This window comes from Ahaetulla prasina, chromosome 12 (assembly GCF_028640845.1).
Source record: "Ahaetulla prasina isolate Xishuangbanna chromosome 12, ASM2864084v1, whole genome shotgun sequence".
Lineage (NCBI taxonomy): Eukaryota > Metazoa > Chordata > Lepidosauria > Squamata > Colubridae > Ahaetulla > Ahaetulla prasina.
The window spans coordinates 24,642,780-24,663,925 of NC_080550.1; the positions used below are offsets into that span (position 1 = coordinate 24,642,780).

The 21,146-nt window shown below is 41.6% G+C and overlaps 2 protein-coding genes across 3 annotated transcripts in view; one reads left to right on the plus strand and one right to left on the minus strand.

Annotated features, from left to right (window-relative positions):
* Positions 1-8,632, plus strand: part of SLC38A8 (solute carrier family 38 member 8) — a 44,386-nt gene extending 35,754 nt beyond the window's left edge. The window contains exons 7-11 of the mRNA XM_058154971.1: positions 64-178; positions 2,415-2,562; positions 3,752-3,948; positions 6,693-6,744; positions 8,118-8,632. Coding sequence (XP_058010954.1) covers positions 64-178; positions 2,415-2,562; positions 3,752-3,948; positions 6,693-6,744; positions 8,118-8,220 — 615 coding nt within the window. The 3' untranslated portion in view covers positions 8,221-8,632. The remainder of the gene's footprint in view (positions 1-63; positions 179-2,414; positions 2,563-3,751; positions 3,949-6,692; positions 6,745-8,117) is intronic.
* A 2,526-nt stretch (positions 8,633-11,158) lies between these two features.
* Positions 11,159-21,146, minus strand: part of NECAB2 (N-terminal EF-hand calcium binding protein 2) — a 274,142-nt gene continuing 264,154 nt past the window's right edge. Inside the window, exons 11-13 of one of the 2 annotated variants that reach the window (XM_058154970.1) lie at positions 17,558-17,635; positions 16,990-17,081; positions 15,599-15,766 (exon numbers count right to left, since the gene is read on the minus strand). In XM_058154970.1, the coding sequence (XP_058010953.1) occupies positions 15,738-15,766; positions 16,990-17,081; positions 17,558-17,635 (199 nt within the window). In that variant the 3' untranslated portion in view covers positions 15,599-15,737. Of the gene's footprint in view, positions 15,767-16,989; positions 17,082-17,557; positions 17,636-21,146 lie in introns of both variants that reach the window. The other variant, XM_058154969.1, reaches the window with a different exon arrangement.

Consider the following 21,146-nt stretch of genomic DNA (forward strand, 5'->3'; position numbering starts at 1 on the left):
GAGTTTTGGGCAGGCAGGGTGTTTAGTGCTATGCTTTGTATTCAAGACCTCTTTGCCTTCCAGTGTCATGAAGCCTGCGTGGCCATCTACTGCAGCCTGAGCGATAAGAGACTGTCCCACTGGGTGGTGGTTTCTGTGATGTCCATGCTCTTCTGTTTGTTGATATACTCCCTGACAGGTATCTTTCTCTTAACGTTCTCCATCAAAGAAGAAATTTTTCACATCTGGTACCCTCAGAAGGTACTAATAATATTTGTAGTTCAAGGCTGAAATGAGGGGATGCTCTCTGAGTTTCTATGCAGACGTTTCAAGATCCAGCTAGGTAACATCATCAGTGCTAGAAGGGAATGGAGTTTGTGGAGGGGAGGAGGAGGAGGAGGAGGAGAACGACGACTTGGTGCTCTCTGAGCTTGGTAATTTTCTTGCAGACATTTCATTACCAAACTAGGTAACACCATCAGTGCAAGAAGGTTTAGAGGAGGAGGACGATGATGACCATCAGTTTAGAGGAGGAGGAGGAGGACGATGATGACTGTGTGGTTCTTGGTGCTCTCTGAACTTTGTTGTTTTCTTACAAACATTTCATTACTTAACTAGGTAACATCAGTGCTAGAAGGGAGTGGGGTTTGTGTAGCGAAGGAGTAGGAGAAGGGAGAAATGGAGGACAACTGTGGGGTCCTTGATGCTTCTGAGCTTGGTAGTTTTCTTGCAGATGTTTCATTACCCAAACTAAGTAGCATCATCAGTGCTAGTGAAGCCAGAACTGACGATGTTATGTAGTTTGAGCCAGGGGTGAAATCTATTTATCTTCCCTACCGGTTCGGAAGTGCATGCGCCGCGCATGCACACACACTTGCTCCACGCATACGCGCATCACACACACGCTTGGCCCCTCTGCGCGTGCGCAAACCCTTCTGCGCATGTGCAGAGGGTAAAAAACAGATTAAACAGGTTAAAACCAAGAAGTAACGGTGTCGAGTGGAGCCTCGCACTGCCGCTGCTACCGGTTCTCCAAACCACCCACTGCCGTCTCTACTGGTTCACCTGAATCAGTGCGAACCGGTAGCATTTCACCCCTGGTTTGAGTAATGAAATGCCTGCAAGAAAACAACTAAGTTCAGAAGCTACCAGACTGGATTTCAACGCCACTTCATTCTAGTCAACTACTGGCTAGGCAACCTGAGCATCAGAGCACTTGAAATCTGACAAATAGATATATATTGATCCTAGATGAGAAATAGTTCAGTTCGCTGGAATTCTTACAACCCTCTCAAGAAATTTCACTAAAAGCGACTTGGCGAGAGTCATTGGTGGGCAAAGAATTCTTTTGGGTTTAGAAGTTTAAGAGTTTGTCATGCATTTTTTCCCACCCAAATAGCTAAATTAGTGGAGTTTCTAATGGTCTCTGAGTTTGGTAGATATTTCATTGTCCAACTAGTTAACATCTTGTGTGTGTGTGTACGTGTGTGTGGAATTTGCTGCCCGAAATGGACAAATTAATGATGGAATTAAGGGACAGAGAGAAAACAGTGTATTATGAGATTTGGAATAGGTAGTATAATTGGCTTGAAAAGAAGTCTAAAATATAATGAATGTATAGGAAAGATAATAAAATGAAAAAATATATATTTAGAGTGTAGTAGACATGTAAATATTGTATATATTATACAAATAAGTAACTATGAAATAAGAATGTATATGTACAAAACAATAGGCCTATGGATAAGTTGAAATTAAGAAAAAATTCCGATAACGGAAAGCTGTAATAGTGTAATTGTGATGTTAAAGTTTAAAAATGTCAAATAAAAAAATTTTTTTTAAAGGAATTTGCTGCCCATTTATTTATCGTAGCTTACCTTGCCAATTTGATTAACCACTTCCATAATCATTGGTAATTAATTAGAGTACCATTAAGGAGGAAATCCCTACCAAAAGTGGAGAGTTATTATTTATTATATTATATAATACTGTGTTTCCCTGAAAATAAGACCGGGTCTTATATTAATTTTTGCTCCAAAAGTCGCATTAGGGCTTATTTTTCTGGTTAGGTCTTATTTTGGGGGAAATACGGTACTAAATGCCATATCTGGCAGTTGGATATCTGGCTGAAAATCTTAACTGACAATCTTATATTACAGTCTTATAATATTGGGGGTATGGGGTAGGGCTTATATTACGGGGGTAGGGCTTATATTACGGGGGTAGGGCTTATATTACGAGCAGCCTGAAAAATCATGCTAGGACTTATTTTCTGGTTGGGTCTTATTTTTGGGGAAACAATATTTAATATATTAAATATTATATATAAACAGGCAGAAGACCAGAGATTTATTTGCACTGGAAATTTTTCTGAAACGATGATGCATCAGATCACAGATTGTCTAGTTATAACCTCCTGGTTTATTTCCTGCAAGGTTTGTATGGCTACTTAACATTTGGAGCTGACGTAGCAGCGGACATCCTAATGTCCTACCCTGGAAATGATGTGATGGTTATTGTAGCCCGGCTGTTATTTGGCATCTCCATTATCACCATCTACCCCATTGTCCTTTTCCTAGGAAGGTGAGAAGCAAAAATAACACTTTCTAGGACTTTCAGAGGTGTTAAAGTCTGTTTCAGAAAAACCCAACTTTTCTCACCATACACACTTTCCCCAATGTGTCTTTTTATTAATTGAGGAGAACGAGCAAAAGAATTGAGTTGCTGTCAAGATCTTTTGGGAGACAGTAGGAAGTTCTTGGACAACTGGGATTTAAAGTTGTCTCATCCCACAGAAGGAGAGGGGGGAATGGGAAGAGTTCCAGAAGGGACCCTGCCTAGTCTTTCAGAGAATATAAGGAGAGGGAGGAGAGGAATACTTTCAGTCTTGCAAGATGTGTTAATGTAACCTGACAATGAAGCTGGAGATAATATGCACAGTTGTGTTTTTTGTCTTCAAGGACCAACAGTTACTCTTTTAAAAACCACTCTGTGGTTGATAATATTCACTTTTTGTCAGCCTCCACTCCAAACTTCGTATCTCTTTGTACTCCTTATATTCAGTTGTTAGATAGCATGGGATTGTATTTCTAATGTACATAGCTATTGGATTCAAGTTAAGTAGAGAGGGACCTTTAAGAGTGTCGGTCTGACATAATTAAGGTGGGAGGGGAGATTAATGTTTTGAATTCAACAGGAATGTTTGGGCGCGAACTCTAACGGACATTGCATTCCTGATATGATTGACAACCAGAGACCTGCGGAAGAAGATTACCACGGGACCCCGGGAAGGAGCTGGCATTGGACCAGACCTGATGACCTTTTGGGAAAGAGGAGGGAGGAATAGGGTGATACAGATTGTTAGCCATATTTTGTCTCAGATTCAACTTAGCACTGCTGCTATCCAGATGTAACTAGTAAAAGTACTTTTCTTTATTTGCAAATGAAGTCAAGGTGTATTCTTTCCTAGATATAATCAGAGGCAGCCTGACACTTTTCTGGGTTGCAAGGAATCTGAGGAAGTCAAACTTATTTGGGAAAGTATTTAGAGCAGGGGTGTCCAACCTTGGTGACTTTGACTTGTGGACTTCAACTCCCAGAATTCCCCAGCTAGCTATGCTGGCTGGGGAATTCTGGGAATTGAGGTCCACACAGGTCTTAAAGTGCCAAGCTTGGACACCTCCCCCCCATCTAGAGGAATAAATGGAGTACTGTTTAAGACATCACCAGATTCTTGAGCCATTAGATATAAATGCACCAATATGTCTGTTAGGTCCGTCCTCCAAGATGTGTGCCTCGGCTCCAAGCAGGGTTGCATCCAGATGGAGATCAGCGAAAAATGTATGCGCATTTTGCTGACCACTGCCTGGGTGGTGGTCACCCTCATCATTGCCCTGTGTGTACCTGACATCAGTGAGGTGGTCAGCGTCATTGGAGGCATTGGGGCCTTCTTCATCTTCATTTTTCCAGGTAAGTAAATGTGTCTTTTCTCTCCTAGGAATCAGAAAAGGGAGGAGGGAGGAGGGGAGGCTAGCAGCAGCTGGTCAGGATGAGAAAACTTGCCTGATGACTTATTTTGTAATAAAAAAACCAGTCTGCTGATTTCCATAGAATCATAGAATCCTAGGGCTCAAAGGGACCTTAGAGGTCTTCTAGTCCAACCCCCCTTGCTCATGGCAGAAGTCCTTATATCATCCTGGACAAATAGTTGTCCAATGTTCGTTCTTTCTTTCTTTCTTTCTTTCTTTCTTTCTTTCTTTCTTTCTTTCTTTCTTTCTTTCTTTCTTTCTTTCTTTCTTTCTTTTTTTCTTTCATAACGTATTATGTTTTATCAATAGGAATAAAATGCAAAACAGAAAAAAACATACATCCAACAGTAACAACAACAAAAAAGAAAAATTGTGTACATAAAAGGGGGAGAAATGACCCAAATAAACAATAAATTAAACATATTGTTCTGTCCCCAGCAACCACAAGCAATTAGAAACGCAAACTGACTAGATGTGCCAGCAATTTATTCTTACCAAGTCCTCTTATCTATCAGAGCGACTGCAGTCCGAGCTGGAACAATCCCAAAGTTCAGAAGGAAACGAAACAGAATCCAGGAGCCAAAGTACAGCCAACGTTTTCAACAGTCAATTGTTTGTTCGTCACAAGAACTATAGGGCAGCCCCCTCCTGCTTTTATATCCTGTGGGGTGTGGCTCTGTGACTCAGCACTCTCTAGGCCTGCCCCACCCTTTCTTTTGATGTTGCTGTCTTTCACGTCTGCGATACCGGGGGTCCAGCCACGACTGATTGTCAGCAGCTGGGTCTTGAGGCATGGCCTGAGAGAGAGGAGATGCAGGAGACAGAGGCCTCATCATCTCCTCCACCTGGCCTGCCTCTGGGACTTGGAGCAGAGCCAGAAAAGGAGGCTCCGCAGAGGGAAGCCCTGTCAGCTCTTCCCCCTCACTCTCTGAGTCACTTTCTGCCAGGAGGCCAGGTTCGGGGGGGAGGGGGGCAGGTTTGGTGGGGCCCGAAGACACAATACATATTTTAAAAATCCATCCATGGCTGGATGTTTAAAGGAAAAATAAAAAAAACCCTAATGGGTTCTCCTTTCCTTACATAATGGGTCTATAAATAGTTATAAACTTTCTCATCCTTATTTAACAAGAAAAATATTTTGTATAAACAAATATTTCAGATAAGGAGGTCTCTATCTAATAATCGAATTGACCCAACATCTGATCTATCTATCTATCTATCTATCTATCTATCTATCTATCTATCTATCTATCTATCTATCTATCTATCTACCTACCATCCATCCATCCATCCATCCATCCATCTATCTGCAATGGAGCACCCATCACTCCAGGGGGAAAGCTATTCCACTGATTAATCATTCTTACTGTCAGGAAATTCCTTCTTATTTCTAGATTGAATCTTCCTCTGATGAGCTTCCACCCATTGCTTCTTGTCTTGTCCTCTGGTGCTTTGTAGAATATTTGGATCCTTTCTTCTCTGTGACAGTCCTTCAAGTATTGGAAGAGGGCTATCACATCTCTCCTTAGCCTTCTTTTCATTACTTTAAACCTACCAAGTTCCCTCAACCATTCATCATATGATTTAGTGTCCAGACCCCTTTATAATCTTTTTTGCTCTTCTTTGCACTCTTTCTGGAGCCTCAGTATTATTTTTGTATCATTTTTGCATCATGGCGAACCAGAACTGGCAAAACCTTCATTAGTATTCCAAATGGAGCTTCATTAGTGCATTAACTACAGGGCAGGTAGCCAGATTTTGTGCAGCACTGGAGATTTGTCACAAACACGTCTCTTCTCCACCATAGTTATGTTACATAACAAATGTGGCAAACCCTTTGTACTGCTTAGTCTTTTCTCTTTTAGCATTGAACCTACTGGCCACACAGTTTATGGATTGTAATTTTAGTATAGTTGGACCATTTATACTTGACAGGCTGGATTTTATTATAGATTTTTGTTGTTTATTATTTTATACTAGAATTTTTAATTGTATACATGCTGAGCATTTTTATTTATCCTGGAGTCTGGTCTAAGACTAAACAAACAAACAAACAAACAAACAAACAATGCAATATAGAGCAGTACTATCACTTTCCCCTCAACCACATTCGCGACAATGTTTTGAAGCCAAATCTGATTTGGTTAAAACCATCCATATGTATTTTAAACCATTATTAGTTAAAGAAAAAAAAAGCAATAGCAATAGCACTTATATACTGCTTCATAGTGCTTTACAGCCAGGGGTGGTATTCACTTACTTTCTCTACTGGCTCACAAATGTGTGTGTTCGTGCACCGTCCGCCTATGCGCCCAGCCTTCTGCACATGCGCTTTGCTGACATGCACCCAGCCTCAAAATCATGCCTAAATAAGATGACATAGAGCCGGGGCGGGTGGGCAGGCCCACCTGTGATTTCCGCTACCAGTTCAGGTGAACCAGTCTGAATACCACCTCTATTTACAGCCTTCTGTAAGCAGTATACAGAGTCAGCCTATTGCCCCCAACAATCTGGGTCCTCATTTTACCAACTTCGGAAGGATGGAAGGCTGAGTCAACCTTGGACCAGTGAGAATTGAACTGCTGACAGTTGGCAGAATTGGCCTGCAATACTGCATTCTAACCGCTGCGCCACCACTGATCTTTAAGGAATTGTTTATGTTGAATGCTTTCTATTTTTTCTCAGGGCTGTGTTTGGTGTTTGCAATGGAGACGGAATCCTTCAGGCCAAGAACCAAGTATGTTTACCACCCTTCAAACATTTTTTTCTGCACAATAGGAATGGACAGTTTAGTTGCTTTGAATTAGTAGCTGGTTCCATTCATCAGTCATCTAATTCTAGGCATCAAATAGATTGAAACCAACCCGCGTTACTGCAAAGTAGCTCCCTCAATGTGTGACCACATGCAAAACAGCTTCATGATTCTTCCTGCTGCATTTTTATGGCCTTTGCATAGGCTACGTGCCTTTGCAAGCTTCAGCTGGGAAGAATCCTGAAGCCGAGAAAGACGTGATCACAGCAGCTGGCAACATTAAGAGAGGCTTATTCCCCCATTTTGCCAAAGGGACTTGTTGGGCAAGCAGCAACCAATTTTAATAGGGAAAAGATAAAATTTATTTTTAAATGAATGTCCTGTGATCGTTCCGAGCGTCCTGTCAACTCGGTCGGAACTCTGACACTTTGTTCAAGTTCAAGAGATTGTTTATTGAGTACATCATATTAGCACTTAGAAAGGTGAAACTAGCTCTAAATTATTCCCGTGCTTAGGGATAGTTAAAAGAATGAGATCTTCCCACCCCTCCTTTGTCTCTCAGGTCACATGGGCCAGTCCAGATGTAGGTTCTCACTCATCTTCAACAGGTGTCCATTGACATGACCTTGGTTCTCATGCCAGCTGGTAGATGTTATGGCTAGCTGGCTGAGGCACCACATTCCCAATGCTCTCCCCCCTCCCCCTTGAATGGCAACCAAGAAACAAAGCAGAAGTAAGCATGGCTTCTGCTGAGATCCTTTTGTAGGTTGACACGTATTTCTAAAAAAGCTGAATCTTCATCCAGGTTTTATAGAAGACATGTGTTCGGACCCAGCTCTCCAAACATTACAAACCGTCTGTATTTAAATTAATGATTCCTTTATTAGGCACGCCAGCAGCCCTGGCAAAAAGTTTCTCTCTCACTGCAGTCCATCCGGCCAGAAGATGAATAGTTGTCTGCCATCCCCTGTCTTTTATTCCCAGAGCTAGGGTGGGCTTTCTTAGCAGCGGTGACTCTTCTGTCCAAAGGACCGGCCCATGGATTTCCCCTGCTCTCTTCTCCTCTGCCTTCTGCACATCCACGCAGATGCGCAGACCCGGCTGTTCCTCCTCTTCCTCATCAGCTACCTCCAGACCTGGGGGTTGTTGACTCTCCATCTGAGGGCTGACGGATGGCCTAGGCTCTGCCACTGTCTCTCTCTCTCTCTCTACCAGCTCCATTCCCTCTTCACCCTTGGAGCTCTCAGGTTGCCTTGATCCTCACCCTGACTTCCACACCGCCTCCTCCTCTGATTCAGCTGTTGGAGGGGCCGGCGGCTGATATGTGCCACATGCCTCTTTTCCCCACTCCCTTGCAGGTCCTGCCTAATTGCCTGGGGAATAATCACCGTCTTTTGTGGAGCTTTTATCTTTGGGCAAAGCACAGCATCTGCCGTCATGGTCCTATTGCACAAACTCTAGCCAAAGTCATCAGCCAAGGTGATGTTGCCTCCAAGAGACACTCTTCTTCACAGCTGGACTATTGTGATGCAATGCTCCCTGTCACCGGCAGATGCAGTAAAATCTCAGTTGAACAGGCATAATTTTAGCAGACTTTGGAAGCAAAGAATTCCAAAAAAATTCAGCACTTTCGGCATTTAACAAACCAAACATTGTCCACCACATTGCAAATAATCCAGACAATTGATGCTGCTGCAGTGATTCACGCTGTAAAATTCATATCAGTTGCATCATTATACACAATGGTGCCAATGTAATGAAAATGACATCATGGAAAAGACGTAGTATTGACAGAACCCCCTTCCTTAAATGGCCCATTAAACTGAGATTTTGCTACACTGAACATCTGGTTGTAATTTAACTCATATTCTATCTAGCTGGTATTGTTAATAAAAGTGACGTGTTAGTCATGTCTTTTGTTGGATGGAGCTGTTTTTAAATATTCTTGTGGATATTTAACGGGCGTTGGGCAGGTTTTTTTGCATATTACATATAGTCTTCAACAAATGACAGTTTGTTTAATGATAGTTTCAATTAATAACAGCTTCCTAAAAAGTCAGTTATATGACTAAATTCAAACTTATGACTGTTGCCCTACCTCTGTAGTGACATGAGCACAGTTTGGATTCTTGGCAGCTCACTTTTATGACTGATTGCAGGATCCAGCAATCATAAGAATGATGTTTCTTAGCACTTACTTCAAAAACAAAAAAAAAGGACATTCCAGACCCCACCACAACTATATCCCTACAATGCAGAAAGGTGATTTTGAGGAATGTCTAGAGATTCTCCATCATCCAGGTCATGGTTGTCCCAAAGGTGCTTTTTCAAGAGGCACCTGGTTTCCTCAGGGTCACCTGAGTGGTGCAAATGGTCCCTGTAGGCTGCAATTTTTCCTCTGGAAATCCATTCCTACTCCCACACCATTCAAAGGGGTTCACCCAAAATTGTATAGCTAAACGTCTGTAGAGATTCTCAGTCATCGAGGTCATGGTTGTCCCAAAGCTGTTTTTTCAGGAGGCAACTGGAATTTCTTGTTTTTTCTTTTGAAGACGTTTTGCTTCTTATCCAAGAAGCTTCTTCAGCGCTGAGGAAATTTCTTGGCTGAGAAGTGAAACGTCTTCAAAGAAAAATCAGAAAGTCCAGGTGCCTCTTGGGACAACCATGACCTGGATGATGGAGAATCTCCATAGACATTCCTCAAAGCACCTTTCTGCATTGTAGGGATATAGTTGTGGAGGGGTCTGGAATCTCCTTTTTTTTTCTGAAGCAAGTGCTAAGAAACATCATTTGATGTTGGAATCGAATCCGTTCTTACCACTCAATCCCTTAACATTCAGTTCTCTGGATTATTACTCTGCTCCATCCTTCTGCAACATGTTGCTTTCAAGGGTGCTTTGATAGTCAAAACTAGCTGGAGAGTATGGGAGTAGATGTCTCTTTCATCTCAAAGATGCCAGGTTAAAGATAACTCTGATTATATAGAATTTGACTAAAGACTCCCCTCTCTTTGTCTCTCTCTCTCTATAGTATTTGATGGTTCGTATAAATATGCAAATAAGTGATGCAATTTTAAATGTTTATATGAATGTTTATATGAATGTGCAACTTTTTCTGCTAGTTTCTGGCAAAACAATGGTAAAAAAAGTAATTGGTTAATCTGGTTTCACATTTATAACTGCTGAGTTAACATACAATGAAAGTAAAAATGGTTGCAAGATCGAGTCTAGTCAGGTGATGTCTTGACTTACAACTGTGACAGAAATGCCTGTTCCCACTGTGGTCATAAATTGAGGACTACCTGTATCAGAGCAAATTCAACGGGGGAATCCCAATTCACTTAACAATTGCATGGTTCATTTAATAATGGCGGTGATTTGCTTAACAACAGTGGCAAAAAAGATCATAAAACGGGGCAAAACAACAGCTGCCTTGCTTAGCTATGGAAATCTTGGGCTCAAATGTGGTTGTAAGTCGAGGACTACCTGAGTGACAAGACAGTCCAGCTACTACCTGAAATCAACATGTTCTTTGCATAAGTTTGTTGGGGATAATTGGGCAAGCACCCAAGTTATCAGGATGAGCAGGAACTGTCCCCCATGAATCAGAATGGTAGAATCCATAGCACAATCCAAATCTAAGAGCAGTGTTCCTCAACCATGTTGGCTCGGGAATTCTGGGAGTTGAAACCATTTGAAAGCTGCCAAGGATGGGAGGGGAGGGGAGGGGAGAGGAGAGGAGAATCAGAGTTGTAAGGGACTTTGGAGGTCTTTTATTCCAACTTCCTGCTCAGGCAGGAAACCCTATATCATTTCAGACATGGTTGTCTCTTCTTAAAAACTTCCAGTGTTGGAGCATTCACAATTTCTGAAGGCAAGTTGTTCCACTGATTAATTGTTCTGGAGTTGTGGGTGCTCCATCTTTTAAGGCTTGCAGATACAGATTAACAGAGTTGGAAGGGACCTTGTAGGTCAATCAGATCCTACACCATTTCTGACAGACGGCAGTCCAGTCTCTTCTTGAAAGCTTCCAGTGATGAAACTCCCACAATTTCCAAAGGCAACTTCTCTTCCAGTGGTTGATTGTTCTGTCAGAAAATTTCTCCTTGTTTCCAAGTTGAATCTCTCTTTGTTCAGTTTCAGTCTGGCCTTCAGGTGCTTTGGAAAATAGCTTGACCCCCTCCTCTCTGTGGCAGCCCCTCAAGTATTGGAAAACTGCTATCATGTCTCCCCTGGTCCTTCTCTTCACTATGCCCAGTTTGTGCAGCCATTCATCATATGTTTTAGCCTCCAGTCCCCTAATCATCCTGGTTGGTCTTCTCTGCACTCTTTCTAGAGTCTCAACACTGAGAAGCACTTGTCTTAAGAGATGGCGAGGAAAATGAAAACAAATCCAAAGGTCTCTTTTAATCTTTTCCTTTTTATTTGGTTATCTGTACTTAGTCATAAAATTGTACACAATGGCACATATTTATATCTTAAAATTTCCTATATGTTTGCTAACACTGATACTGTGCCGTCCGTGCTAAGCTTGGGAGCTACATCATTTTATTTCTAAAACAGTACACATCAGCTATCAAAGGTTACAGTCAAAATGAAGATATATGAGCCACATTGCCCAGAGAAAGAGGTGAGGATTGGAGGGGGTGGGGAACTCTCTCGTTCTATGAAAAACTTGCCTGCTTCAGTCTTGTTAGAAATGACGTTTTCGGTTTGGAAAAGAAAATGTGCATTATTTGGCAAAGTAACATAGTGCTACTTTTTCTATAGTATGGGGGGGGAGGGGAAGATAAGTCTAAATACATCAAGGCTTATTTTGATTGATTCATGCAACAGTGTTAAAGTGGGAGAACTCAATGGTCAGGCAGAAATAAGGCAAGATGGGTGGTGGGTTTCTCCAAGGGTCTCATGCAGCTCTTATTACTAATTTTTAAAAAAAAAAAAACCTTGGAATCGATTCTGATTGGTTCAGATTCTGCAAGAATACTCAGTACCAACCTGTTGGAATAAATGGTTTGGTGGACAAAGAGAAGAGGATGTTATGGAGATTCTCAATCATTTAGGTAATGGTTGCTCTAAAGGTGCTTTTCCAAAAGGCAATTGGACTTTTTGTTTTTTTCCTTGAAAACGTTTTGCTTCTCATCCAAGAAGCTTCTTCAGTTCTGAACCAGTGGTGGGATTCAGCCACTTCAGGCCGGTTTGGGCGAATGGGTAGATAAATTGCTGGCTGGCCCCTTCCCTTCCCTTCCTGGAGTCCCCACCCACCCCATTTTGGCTCCCAGGCAGGGAGGCCTACTAGGCCCTAAACGGGTGCGGAAGGGGATGCGCCCCCCTGCAGCCCATTTTCACTCCCAGGAAGCTTCTGGGAGGCCTAGGCCCAAAATGGGGCTGGGGGTTGCCGAGTGCTGCCTGTCACACCCCCTGTCCATGCCCACGGCCACCAGCCAGTCATTATGGCAGAGCACCAGTTGTTAAATTATATGAATCCCACCACTGTCCTGAACCCACCACTCCAAGAGGAAAGCTTTTCCATTGATTAATCATTCTTACTGTCAGGAAATTCCTCCTTATTTCTAGGTTGAATGATGAGCTTCCACCGTTGCTTCTTGTCCTTCCCTCAAATACTATGGATAATAAATCAATGCTCTCTTCTCTGTGACAGCCCTTGGAAGACAAGCTGTCATGTCTCTCCAGAACCTTCTTTTCATTTTGCTTGTCATCCAGGAAGCTGCTTCAGTTCTGAACTGAAGAAACTTCTTGGATGAGAAGCAAAATGTTTTCAATGGGAAAAAGAAAATCAAGAAAATCCAGTTGCTTTTTGAAAAAGCACCTATGGGACAAGGAGAAGGGACCTTAGAAACGGAAAATGAAATGAGAGGATGTGTGCAGTAATATGTTGAATTTGGCTGGAATTTCCTGGAATTTTGTGAGTTGCTTGAGAGCAGAGAAGAAATGGAATGGCCAGCATGCCACGGATGGTGTTTGATGGTTAGTGGCGTGGCATGAAGAATATATCCAACCTATCTTCCTACACAGTATACACTTTCTAGAGCCACTGATGCTGAAGATGAGTAGCATGGTTCTTTCAGCCTTCCATGTACTCAATGGCAGCAAAAGGGAGATGGGGAAATAGGATGCCAGCAGATCCTCCCTCTGGTCTCTATCATGAAGGAAACAATTTAGTGGGGAGGAAGGATGTATTCAACAGACGGAAGCTTGAGATGAAGGCCAAGGGATATAGTTAGGAGAAATGACTTTTCATATCTTTACCAGGTAATTGTACTTACCAGGTAAGTACAAGTAAGAACTTCCTCTCTTTTTTTCATTCCTTTTCGTTTTTGATGTCAGCAACCAGGAACACACAACTTTTGGAAAGTTAGTGGTAGCACTCAGCTTTGAATGGAATGCTGTAGACCATATTCCAAAAGATAGGAATTGTCAGGGCAAAATTAAACTTCATTCCACTCTCATTTTCATGTACGTTTCATTAAGATGAAATTAATGCCATGGGGCTGGCACAGCCAGTTCTACATTTACCAGCACACCACTGGGTGGGCATATCGGAAAGACTACATGCCCCCCCCCTTCTGCCCTACTCTGCTTACTCTTTGCCTCAATTCCATTTCCCAAGTATATGGCCTAAAAAAATTTACTCCCAAGGAAATTACATCTCACGGGGTCAAAAGATAGTTGCTCACCCCTTTATGCAAGGAAATAATGTGAAATTTATGCCATGGATGCTTTGATGCTAACCACCCTAAAAAGAAATGTAGGAGTTATTTTTTTATCCTGTAAGATAAAGAAGACAAACTCTGTAAGTTTGCTAGAAGTTGAAGATTGAATGAGGACCTCTGGTAGAGATTCACCCACAATCAAACTGCCATTCCTCTCTAAGTCACAGAGGTTGAGTGACAGCAAGCCATCTATCCCTACCTAGATGAAAACTGCTTGGCCAAACTCCCATTGTTGGTTTGCTTGGAAGGAAGAAGCCAGCTACTGTGGTCTTAGCAGCTTACTTCTATTTTTTACAGGTTAAGCTGAATAGAAAAAACAAATTTAGGTAGACCAGCTCAGTTTCTAGTTACTGTATTTCGTCTTCATGTCAGTGCTGAGAGAAATACATACAGATAAGATGCTAAAAACGAAAGATGCAATAAGTTTTTAATCTAGATTTGAGTCTGGCTGAGATCCTTTTGTTAATCTATTCTGGCTTTCTCTCACTTTGTTGAGTTCATAAAGAATCCATTCAGAAATGCAGTGCAATTGAATCTCTCAATCTAAATGAGTTTCTGCATTTGTGGTTGACTTTCAACGTCGTCTCTATTGAATGCTATTGATAAATGCAAAGAATGGCCATTTTTTGTTCAAACCAGATCAAGTTTTTAAAAATTGTATCTACTTAACTTTAGACCTCCCACTTCAGAAATCTGAATGGATTCAGAGATCCAAACCAAACTGACAATTCGGACCTGACCACTTTTGATAATTTGAATCGAATCAATGGTTTCAGGTTAAATCTGATCCAATCTACTGGTCCATTTAACCCCCAAAGAATATGGGCCACTAGGAAACCATCATTGTGGGGTGGAGAGAGAACTGTGTTTCTAAGCAGGCCAAGAAATAGTTGGAAACCTTTGTTTTATGGAATACCAGTTAATACTTTTATAAATGGAATAATCTAAGCAAACCATCAACAGCCGTGCATTGCTATGTTAAGTCTATCTATGCAGTGCTTTGGATTTAAAGCGGGACTGAGTTCCTAGTTAATTGAATATTGGGATTCCCAAGGAAATGACAATATATGTTCCTTAGAGTTCTTTGATCCACTGAACCCAGAAGGAAGAATTAAGCTTCTTAAGGAAGTTGGAAGAATCCACCCTCCTTTAGCCTCATGAGCATAAACCATAGGGCTTTCGCACCACCCTCTCAAGGGTGGGGGGTGGGGAAATCTCTGATAGTGAAGTAGGAGCAGGAAAGGGGTTCTCATATGGGGCATTAAAAATATTTAACTTTTATTTTCTAAACAACAACAGGAAGAGATAGCCTTTCCCCCACTGCAGATCACTGGATATGCTACTTCACTGTGGTCTGAACCAGGCCAGATTGTTAAGGCAGGCCATCACAAACCATCTAGTCAGGGGGGAAAAAAAACTTTCCTTGGTGAAACTCTGAATGCCCTTGGGGAAACACCTGCTAAATTTTCAGCAGTGCTATATGAAAGCTTGCAATCAAGCTAGAAGTCTATACAGATTCTCATTCCTCCAGGTCAGGGTTGTTTTTCAGGAGGCAACTGGACTTTCTTGTCTTTTCTTTAAAGACATTTCGCTTCTCATCCAAGAAGCTTCTTCAGCTCTGACTGGATGGTGGGGAATGGAAGGATTTATACTTCTTGCAGACAGCTGGTCATTTGCATCCTTTCAGAGAGCCACTGAGGCCACTTGGAGGTTTATCTGTGTCCTCAGGATCACTTGAGTAGTGCAAATGGGTGTGGAGTCTTCTTGAAACTGCTGAAAGAACTGTGTTGTATACACAGTCTTCCATTCCCCACCATCCATGAAGAAGCTTCTTAGATGAGAAGCAAAACGTCTTCAAAGACTTACCAGAAAGTCTAGTTGCCTCTTGGAAAAGCATCTCTGGGACTTGCAATCAAGCCCTCATCTCTGGTGGTTACCAGACCAGAACAATATTTGGGGTATATAGCTCAGGGGAGGAAAAAATGGTTTGCTGGCCATGGCCTAGTTGGGAGATAGTTAAGACTTCTTGTTGTTCCTTCCTCCACTTCAAAGAGCAAACAAATCTCATTTCTAGGCAGAAATGCATTGGAAGGAAAGGAAGGAGAAGAAACGACACTGGTAACAAAGTTATTAGAAAAGGTAAGAGTGTGCTTCTCTACCAAAGAGAGGAAAGGACGTTGGCACCGGCCAGGCGAGGAGAAGGAGACCCATCTGAACTTCCCTTTGGGGCACTCTCTCCTCCAATTCAGTCTCGGTTGAGGGTGCACCAGGCAGCTGCAATGAAAAGAGAAGCTCTCAGAAAAAAGAATTAGGAAGGCAGACATACATGTACGTATGTACGTGTGTATTGTATATATGTATATGTTTATATCTCTATGTCTATGTATCATCTATCTATCTATCTGTCTATCTATCACCTATGCCTGCCTGCCTGCCTGCATCTATCTATCTATCTATCTATCTATCTATCTATCTATCTATCTATCTATCTATCTATCTATCTATCTATCTAATAAAATTTAATAAATAAAAAAATAAATAAATTTAATAAATAAATAAATAAATAATCTATCTATCTATCTATCTATCTATCTATCTATCTATCTATCTATCTATCTATCTATCTATCTATCTATCTATCTATCTATCTATCTATCTATCTATCTGACTGTATTTATCTGTCTGTCTGTCTGTCTGTCTGTCTGTCTATCTATCTATCTATCTATCTATCTATCTATCTATCTATCTATCTATCATCTATCTATCTATCTATCTGCCTATTTTTGCTCCCATTCCTGTCCATCCCTGAGCTAGAAGGAGATCTTCTTTTATTTCAATTAAATATATCTCTTATCTTGATCATGGCCCATAAAGGTTTGCAGGCAAGGCTGGCTTCACACAACATCTAAATCCAGGTTATCAAAATACCATCCCCACAGTTACATTACTTGGGATGTCTTTCGACAATAATCTCATTCACACAACCTGCTAAACAGTGAAAGCCCCCCCCCCATATCTTCAGCCATGAACTGTCAAGTTCCATTTCAACCTATTTCAGCATGTTGTGTGAAATGTTGTCTGAAGCTACCGTAACTCGGCCCATTTGTCCCTTATAAATGAAATGCAATCTTGAACAGTGAACAAATCACATCTACATTGAGTTGGCATTATATGCTGTGGCGTCTGCAAAACCAGGCTTTCTTGGTACATCAAGAAACTCTGCTAATCATGGCTAAGCAGAGTCAGCCATGGTTAGTAATAGGATGGGAGACCACCAGGAAAAGCCAGTGTTGTATCTATAATGGGAAACCCTGGAAGAAGGCAATACCAGACCTCTTTCTATTCTGTTTGCCAAGAAAACCAGGGATGTGTCAGGATTCAGGCTAGTTTCCAAGGAAACATTTATTTTTAATCAAAACATTCACACATTTCAGCCCTGTCTCCACCCCAAGGCCACTCTAGATATTAATGTTTTTTCACAATCTTAGGGTTCGGACCTGGCACTGACACGCTGGAAACTCCTTCTGGTTGATTCAGCGTATCCACTTTGACATGCTGGAAACTTTTACAGACAGGACTCTGGAGGTGCCTGTGGAGGCAAGGAGAAGGACGGAGAAGAATTTCAGCTGGTTTCTTAACTCAGACCACTGGTGGAGCAAAAGCTGAGCTGGCTTGCTATCAGGGTTCCAACAAATGCCCTAATTAAATCATGAGTCTCAAGCCAAGCTTCAAAAGAAATCCAGTTCATGTCCACAGGTTCCCAAGTGAAGCCTACGTAATTAATGCTCTAATATGACCTTGTTTCCCCCCTCCCACATTCACCAAGAGAGCAATTTCGTGGGTTGTAGCGGTTACTCCCCTTGGCTGCTGTATGTGACCCTGGGATACAGCCTTGAGAAGAGATAAGCGTGGAATGTGCATCTGTCTTTGGCTGCTGTGCCATTTCACAGGTTTCCCATCCCCCCCCCCCCAGCCTATGGTAACTCGAGAGCAGGCCAGGGATGCTTTGCGATTTGACATGAGACTGGAAAAACAGAAAATATATCAAGGCAGCTGTTACGGTACCTCTTCCAATCATCCTCATTCTCCCAGAATTCGTAGACAATGAAAGTGACCCCATCGGGAAGCCTGACCGCAGTTACGCTGCAACAAAAGGAGACACATTGGAGTGAATGATGAGAATCAGAGAAATCATCTCCTGTAAAAAAATAAATAAATAAGATATTGATGACTCATCAACCCAAAATTAATGAAACGGGTTGCGTGCGCAAAATAGTGAAGGGACATATATACTGAAATACTAGAATTAGGATTAGTAGAAAACTTGCTAATGATATTTGATGTCTTGTATACCTGCATGGTCTCTTGTTTGTATAACACTGACATATATATTGTGCCCTTTTGTGGTTAGAACATAAATACGCCATCATTGAGGTCACACTGACTAAATTCCTGGATTATTATCACCCTGAAAATATATGGCATATGTCTCATCTTGAGAGTATCTGGAATTTATCAGAGTAATCTATGGCATATACCTCATCTTGAGAATATCTGGAAGGTATCAGCAATCTACATGCCTTTGTGCTGTCACCTTTTGTTGTTGTAAATGGAGACTAATTGACTAATTAGGAAGACAAACGGAAAAGATAACACTACAGAAAAGAAGTTAGATTACATTCACTGACCTTTACTATTGTGTGCCCCGATGTAAATCCAGAGTTGGATTACATTCACTGACTTTTACTATTCTTTACTATTTGGTTAGATTGTATTACTACATATAAATCTAGGGGTTAGATTACATTCACTGACTTTTACTATGGGAACATGCAAACCAGATTCCAGAATACGCAGATGCCAGAGTTGAGGTTTTATGACCTTTTGGGTATAAGAGGACATTGCTTTCTCTCATGACTTCGTAGATCCTTCCTTGCATGTATGTACATTATGTGTTTGGAACGACTAATCATTTGAATCTGATCAGAATTAAATGCTATTTTACTCAAGCCTCTGTTTAAGTCTCTTGATTGGCAGTTATGAGCTTAGACATATTAATAACTGAACCTCACAATAGCATAAGCTGCAAACTTTCCCCCCCAGACAAGCTGAGCAAACTTGTGTGAATGCAGTTACCCTTATTTAACTAATAACCTGGGTAAGGAGCTGCTTCCTCTAGCCCAAAGCTCAAAACAAACATGATATTGGAGATGGGCACTCTGTTTTGGTTATTTAAAAAAAAAGAAGGAAAGAACGTTTAATTAAAACAATGTTCTCCTCCCCCCAAGTAAAACACCACAAGCAGCTTGAGAAAAGAAGCTCTCTGTAGAGAGCTACACAACTGTCTCCCAATCAGATGTATTATTTGATCAAGGTTTAGAAAATTAATGAAGCTTCTCCTTGCTGCTGAAGAACAACCAAGCTTCATAAATCAGATCTTGCTTGGATATTCTATTCCTGAGTCCTTTTGATTCTTTGCAGCCCAACAGAACATTGGAAACAAATTGTATGTTGAGATGGGTGGTTACACAAATTGATTAGTCTCCTGCTTGAGCAGGGAGGTTGGAATAGAAGACCTCCAAGGTCCCTTCCAACTCAGTTATTCAGATTAAATAAATATATCAGGCAAGGAGGTGGGACCGTGTCTGCCTATCTCTCCATCTGCAGAACAACTCTTTGAAAACCGAAAAAGATGAGGTAAAATTTAGAATGCTGCAAAAAACTGGTAAGAGAAAGAATGACATCGAAAAGTGGCCAAAATTCAGATAGGGGCTGCAGAGAAAAACATCCCTTATTTTTCCCCCCCCAGTGGATTTGAGCAATGCAGACCACCATGGTTCTGTAGATGACAACCATAGCTGCTTGCAAAATATCAGGAAATTGGTTGCTTAAACCAGGGTCACCAAACTAGAACTAGAAGGAATTTCCTGACAGTGAGAACAATTAATCAGTGGAACGACTTGTCTCCGGATGTTGTGGGTGCTCCATCACTGGAGGTTTTTTTAAGAAGAGATTGGACAACTACTTGTCTGGAATGGTATAGAATCTCCTGCCTGAGCAGGAGGTTGGGCTAGAAGACCTCCAAGGTCCCATCCAACTCCTGAGGCTCAATGTGCTCCCAACAGTTTGGCCAACTACTCTCTTCTAACTTCTTTCCTCATGATCATATGAGCATAGAGCATATACAGCCATCTTGTGCTTCTCCATTCACACAGTGATGTGCAACATGAGGAAATACACATGCAAAAGTGACACATATCTACTTGTTTTCACCATAGTCTCTCATTTAGTCTCTCAGAGGGCCTCTGGTGGCTCAACAGACTAAGACAATCTGTTATTAACAGCAGCTGCTTGCAATTACTGCAGGTTCAAGTCCCACCAGGCCCAAGGTTGACTCAGCCTTCCATCCTTTATATGGTAGGTAAAATGAGGACCCAGATTGTTGGGGGCAATAAAAGTTGACTTTGTATATAATATACAAATGGATGAAGACTATTGCTTAACACAGTGTAAGCCGCCCTGAGTCTTCGGAGAAGGGCGGGATATAAATGCAAATAAAAAAAAGACCTGGATAAATGCAAAAATTAAAAAAAAATTAATTTACTCAGATACATGCTATATACATCTGTATCAATTGAGGTGTGCAGGTGTACATAGATGTGAACGCACCCTGATTAGATTGAGACCAAATTATCTATGACTGTGTGATTGGAGCCTGCAATGCTGAGCCAAGCTCCAGGAGGGTTGACCAGATCAGTTGCTTTGTCCTAGCAACTGATGGTTTTGTTCATACATGCCATTTTACTTAGTTAGGGAAACTCTTAACATTTGGACAATAAACTAAGCTGGCAATCGCCTAACTTTGCTTAGGATTGTGGGGTTTGAGGGTTTTGTGGTTGTTGTTTTTTTGTGTGGCTTAGAGTGTTATTTGACCTAGAGCACAGTACATAGAATCACAGGGTTTAAAGGGACCTTGGAGGTCTTGTAGTCCAACCCCCTGCTCAAGCAGGAGACCCTCTACCATTCAGGACAAATGACTGTCCAAGCTCTTCTTAAAAACCTCCAATGATGGAGTTCCCATAGTATCTGGAGGCAACTCATTCCACCGATTAATTGTTCTGTCAGGAAATGTTTCCTTAATTCTAGGTTAAATCTCTCCTTGATCAGTTTCCATCTACTGTTCCTTGTTTGGCCTTTGGGTGCTTTCTTTTTGTGGCAGCCCCTCCAATAGTGGAACACTCACGCCTAGTCCTTTTTTTCATCAGACTAGACTTCATTAGAAGGCACCCTCCTTTTTGTCCTGTGCACTGAAGTCCAAATACTAGAGAAAGAGAAGGTGGAATCTCCCCCATGGCCCCAATGTCTTAAGATCAGAGGTTGCGTTCCACTTCTTCTGACAGGCAAACTATGTTTTCCAATACCATGGTGGACCACCAACATGCCAAACCTTCAATTCAAATTGGGAGCTGACCCAAAAGGGGATGTTGGGACAAAACAAAAAATCAGCATGGCAACAGAAAGGGAATCCTATGAGAAGCTGACTAACAGCTGCCCCAATGCATCCTGCTTGGCAGCACTTCCATGGGAAGAGGCAGTCTATACCCAAAGAGCTAAGCTTTCGGAGCAAGAAATGAGAAACAGGCAGCTTTTATCC